This window comes from Morone saxatilis, unplaced genomic scaffold, assembly GCF_004916995.1.
Source record: "Morone saxatilis isolate NCDOM2014 unplaced genomic scaffold, NCSU_SB_2.0 Contig8, whole genome shotgun sequence".
In the NCBI taxonomy this organism is placed as follows: domain Eukaryota; kingdom Metazoa; phylum Chordata; class Actinopteri; family Moronidae; genus Morone; species Morone saxatilis.
The window spans coordinates 449,130-454,895 of NW_023340257.1; the positions used below are offsets into that span (position 1 = coordinate 449,130).

The 5,766-nt window shown below is 40.4% G+C and overlaps 1 protein-coding gene across 2 annotated transcripts in view; it reads left to right on the forward strand.

Moving 5' to 3' along the window:
* LOC118342050 (RNA-binding protein Musashi homolog 2-like) overlaps nt 1-5,766 on the forward strand; it is a 25,942-nt gene that overhangs the window by 10,111 nt on the left and 10,065 nt on the right. Inside the window, exons 5-6 of one of the 2 annotated variants that reach the window (XM_035680477.1) lie at nt 2,921-2,962; nt 3,092-3,148. In XM_035680477.1, the coding sequence (XP_035536370.1) occupies nt 2,921-2,962; nt 3,092-3,133 (84 nt within the window). In that variant the 3' untranslated portion in view covers nt 3,134-3,148. Of the gene's footprint in view, nt 1-2,920; nt 2,963-3,091; nt 3,149-5,766 lie in introns of those variants that run through there. The other variant, XM_035680476.1, reaches the window with a different exon arrangement.

The window sequence follows — 5,766 nt, forward strand, 5'->3', positions numbered from 1 at the left end:
TAAATAAAGGAATTATCTTATTTTGCTATGGATTGCAAGCAAGCAAGCTAATGTTAGCCAGCCAGCTGCAACCCGGCCATGCTGAATAGCTCTATCCGTCACCAGCCTCCTCACAACGCTAGCCGATAAAGTAAGATAAAAACAGAATTTGCCAGTAGACTGCCCCGGCAGTCTGTATGAAAGCAGACAGTATTAGCTAGCAAGCAATTTGTCTACATTAGTAAGCAAACTAACGTAAGCCAGCTAAAACCACAATATTACAATATATTTCACAAGCTTTTCAGTAACTTGTTGTAACAGTTGACTTTGTGTTGGACTGATTTCACTCATCCATGCCCATCCAATTGAAATTAATGTTTTAGAAGTAACCAGGTTACAGTTGGTTTTCTCCAGTAAGCTGTTTTTTTAACTGACAAGTAAACGAGTTAGTTTCTGTAATCGGGGTAGTGGTTAAGAGAAACCTCTCTCCACATACACCGATCAGCCATAACATGATGATCACCTGGACACCCTGGTGGTCATAATGTTATTCAGTCCCATTATTCAGGAAGGGAATTCCCATGTAGCTTCCTTTTGTAGAATGCTGATTTCTCTGCCCTGTATATGCTTGATGGGATTTTACACGTTACAGGCAAAGTAACAGTGTGGCCAGAAAAAAGGAGAGAAACATTACATGGAGCATGGCATCCTCATATTTTAACTAGCACTGTCCAGTCCCACTTAAACTAACACAGGGTACTACAGTGCATGTAAACCTGTTCTCCGATTACCCACATAACCTGGTTTCTCTGACTAACCTTGTTATTTAAGTGCATGTAAACTCAGTGCAGATGGTGTGAACCCACAGTATCATAGTCAGCATGTTCTGCACACTGTATTTTGTACCTTCTATCAGATTATTTTTAGCATTATTTTAGTTTTAATCCTTAAGATTTTCAAGAAATGTAACTCCATCAGTGATACTATTTATGGTGAGCATTTTTTTCTCCAATAGCCACTGATCTATTTACATTTAGTAGTTACCTCTCTATATTGTAGATTTAAGTGATACTTGGTGCTGCTGTTGGGCAAGGTTCAGATTGTCTTTACACACAAGGAAGTAGGATGAAGTAACCTTGCTCATTGATGGCTCTCTACAGTTTTGTCAGAGCTGTATTAAATTACTGCTAATGTGGACCCAACATTTCCTACTGCTGCTGCTTTATGTTAAAAGCGTTCAAGTGGCAAAGCATGAGGTAGTTTTATTATGAAGCAGTCACAAGCTGGAAAAGTCCCAGTGAGCTGTTAGATGAACCGTAGCATGGGACAGACTCTTACTGCACACTCCTTTTACTGTGCATTGCTGTCCTGTGGAAAACAATTTATAACATGTGCAGAGTATCATGGTTTGGTGGGAAATGATCATTTATTGACTTTCTTCTTTATTTAACCAGTGTGAGACGATGAATGCTATCAGCCCACAGTTTGTGGCGACACTGTAAACAGCAGTCTGATGACGATTTAGCAATGTTTTGGGGCTTCTGGTGTATCTAGTGGATATCCGGAAAATAGATATCTAGGCCATGACTACTTCTTCAGTCTGATTAGCAAGTTGATACCCAAGACTGACGGGAAAGACACGTTTTGGTTAATCTCTATAAACAGATATCTGCTTCTAAATGCAGATACATTCTTAAAAAAGCTAATAAGAAGCGAAATCCTTATAGTCAGTAGTTAATAGTTAATGGGTTCCCCCTCTTTTGCTCTCCACACAAAGTTTTTACCTGCATGCAACTAAAGGCCGCTCAAATGTGATTGGCCAATACTACTCGGACTACAAACCCAAGCCAAAAAAAAATCTTTGTCCCTTGCCTACAGATTCTGCACTTATATTAAAAAAAATCTGGCCATAGCAGATCTGCCAGATCTCCGGGTGGCAGCCGGGACGGCCAGGTATTTCTTTTTTAGGGGTGGCAGGTAGATTGGTTTCAAACAGAACTCTGGGACCTCAGTCAAACATACCTGCTGTTACCATCAGTAGCTACAGATGTAACCAGATCAAGCAGGAATAAAACTGTATTAATATAAGTAATAATCCTTACACTAGAAATACAGCAGAAGAAGAACTGCTGTATTCGTTTACAGCATAGCCACACAAGTCGTCCAATGTGGTAATACTGAACTCATTGGCTTTTGTCTTCTCCATCATGTACAGTAGCATGCATAATTTTCTGCAAATCCCTCATGTGTAAGTATGCAATGTAAACTAGTGCAGGATGCACTGCATCACATATCAAAGTGTCCTTGAGCAAGATACTATACCCCAAATGGCTCCTGATGTTGTGCCATCCCGATGTGTATGAATGGATGAATGTGGCATGTAATGTAAAGCACTTTGATTGGTCGGAAAAGCACTATATAAGTGCAGTCCATTTACCATTCTACGGAGTCCGCCATGTTTCCGCCATGTGGGCGGCTGTGGCTCAGAGGGAGAGCGGTCGTCCCCCAATGGAGGTTGTAGTTTCCATCCCGGCTCCTCCTGCCACGTGTCGAAGTATCCTTGAGCAAGATACTGAACCCCAAATTGCTCCTGATGCACAGCATCGGTGTGTGAATGTGTATGAATGTTAGTTTCTGTTCCTGAGTGGTCGGAAGACTAGAAAGGCGCTATACAAGTACAGGTCCATTTACCATCCATCCATTCTACAGTAGCCCAGAATGGACAAACCAAACACATTTTTTAGCAAGTTTTGCAGCCACTGTAGTTTCTCCTGCAGGCTTGGGGAGGGTGAGGCACGGAGTTGCAATCAGCAACTTCAACAATAAATCCTAAATAAATTTTAATAATTAATAATAAAAACATTTCCCTGGACTAGTGCTTTTTATCTCCCACTTCAGTGATTTTATTCAGACACTCTCTTTGTGTCTGTCCCTTTTGCAGATTGACCCTAAAGTTGCCTTTCCCAGACGTGCTCAACCCAAGGTAAGAAAAGCCTTTCCTCCTTCTTAAGCTGTCATTGCTGTCAGAATGAGCTGGTCTGGTGATTTTAGTTGTATCCATTTCCAGACATGTTGATTAGATATATATATTTATTATTTTTTTTTTTTTAAGACAGAACATGTAGAGTTTTTGAAGTGCCTCCCACTTCCTTGAGCTGAAACACAGGTGACAGTAAAGATGTGAGACAGTTTGTTTAGATATGTGTGTGCTGCATGAGTGCATGCATCCAGTAATTCACTTGTTTTTTCCGCCAAGGATGCTGTGTGATTGAATTCAGCGCTTCTTGTTGTGCAGAAAAAGCTGTTGTCACAGAGAGGCAGAGGCTGGGCGCTCAAAGCCAGACAACGTGCTCTTTAGGACGAGATGTTACTGTAGAGATGACTACCAGCAAGGGACATGTTTCCTACCCTCTGCTGTTTTTGTCTACTTGAAATACACTTGTTTAAGTCAAAGCTGGCAGTCTGAGCAGCATTATTAGTGAACGTTTAGAAGCCTGGAAACACCACAGCTTTTATATTCACTACATTGTGCACATACAGCGGCAAAGGTTTAATACTTGTCTCCTGTGTGAGCTGTGTTGGGTGGTCAGGGAGGGAAGCCTTTGCATTTCTAATTTGAATAAACATGAAATTTACTCAAGGACATCCACAGCGATAAAGAGGAGTGCAGACAGCCAGTTTGTGCAGCCAGCAGCTGTGAAGGAACTGCGAGTTTGCAGAGCACAGTGGAGGATGGCTGAAGGTTAAACGGGATCTGCATTTGTCTTGTGGACTCGCTACTTTAGGGCAAACTTGTGTGTGTGTGTGTGGGTAGGTGTGGGTGTGTGTGGGTGTTGTGTGTGTGTGGGGTTTTCTGGTCTTGAAATTTGAGATCACTATTATGTATCATCTGTTACTAGGGTTTCATCGCATCTCACCCATTGAAGCTGTTGATATTTTCAGTTGTTTAAAAGATACTAAAACTGTCACTAAAATTCCGCACTTCACTCAGAAAGTTTCTACTCTGATGGAAAAACATGGCCTGGCATGGCATGGCAATTTTCAAAGGGATCCTTTGACCTCTGACCTCAAGATATCTGGATGAATATGGGTTCTATGAGTACCCACGAGTCTCACCTTTATACACATGCCCACTGTTTGCTAATCCATGTTTTTTTGCCAGAGGTATAAATGTTTTATTTGCATAAATTGGGAATGACTGGAAAGCTGAGACACATACTTCATGCCACCCCTGCATAAGCCAGTGCAGCACTTGTGCTACCCCAGTCAAAACAGCCTGGAGAGACACCCCTGGCTGACCCAACCCATTTGATGGTTCCAGCATCTCCAATTTGAAGAATTGGTCATCAGTGTTTTGGGAAAAAAACGACTTGAAGAATTCTGGGAAAACTATGTTTTTCATTCTTCACCATTTTCTAATGTTTTATATACTAAACTACGAACTAATTGATTGAGAACACAATATGCAGATTAATCAATAATGAATATAATCATTCGTCGCATCTTCAGTATTTTCCTACAGCGGTATCACCCAAAGATAACACTGTGTGTTCCTTAGAAAGCAGCTGTCCAGATGACATTCTCTGATGTCGTCTAAATCAATAATGATGAACAGTTGTTCCATGAATGTGGTACATGGCTGTAAGTAATGTCCTAGACTACATTCAGAAACAAGAGAAAAGGAACAGCTAAGGACAGCTACAAATTTATTCTGTCTCTGTAATGGCTCCTGTAAACATACAGGGAATCAGTTTTAATGAAAAGAGAGACGATTATTATAGTCTTATCTTTTTTTTTTGCTCTGCATAGGTTTAAGTATTAGCCTTTTTTCGTGAGGATTGTAGTTTCTGACACAGCCCATCGTCATTCCCAGGTCGTCAACTCCAGCTGTGTTCAGTTAGTTGCAATCTTAAACTGTTTGGACTAAGATATAGCGTTACCCTCACAGTACGTTCAAACGTCTGCAACCTCAACATCCTGGATCAAACACAATTTTTTTTTTTGTGTGCAACTCATTAGGATCAATAATACCAGTAAATAAAACTACTAGCTGAAAGACTGCAATTTGTAATGATGTAAAAATATATATGTTATATATACAATTCATAAACCGTACTTAATGTGGAACAGACATCTGGCTGACACACGGCTGACATCCGATCAGCTTAATAAAGTCAATATCGGCCCTGATACTGATCCAGCAAATTGGATTTGTCCATTCCTAAGAAGATTTCTGATCATAGAGATATTTCTGAGATGGTAAAAGTCGACTGTAATGATGCAGCTAATGGGGAAAAAAAAAAAACTGCACCCACCGAAAACTTAGAACTTTGATTGTAAAAGAATACTTTGAATGGAATAGTCTTGCTTATTAACAGTTTTTGATGCTTGTGTGTTACTTTCTCTTCAAGTCAAACTCAGTGAAGTTGAGAAGAGATGTGCTCCTGAGCTGAAAATCAAACTTGCTGCAGTGCTGGTCATACCTGCCATTATATAATTGTTCTTCTTGCTGGTTCTTCTTTTTCTGTTAAGTTAACCGTGGCCCCTACAAAAACCTAATGAATCAAATTTAAAATGAAAGCTACAAACCAAACACAGTTTGTGCACAATTTGCTGCTTGGCTTCAAACTGCACGTGATGACTTTAAACACACAATATGTAATTTCTGCCACTCGGGGTGGTCTCTCACATTAAAACAATAACAAAAGATGAAGCTGGAGGAGGTGGTAAAGCAGCGTAGGGATTATGGGAGTTGTCTTCACCACCATTACCGTCATTGCAGTCAGC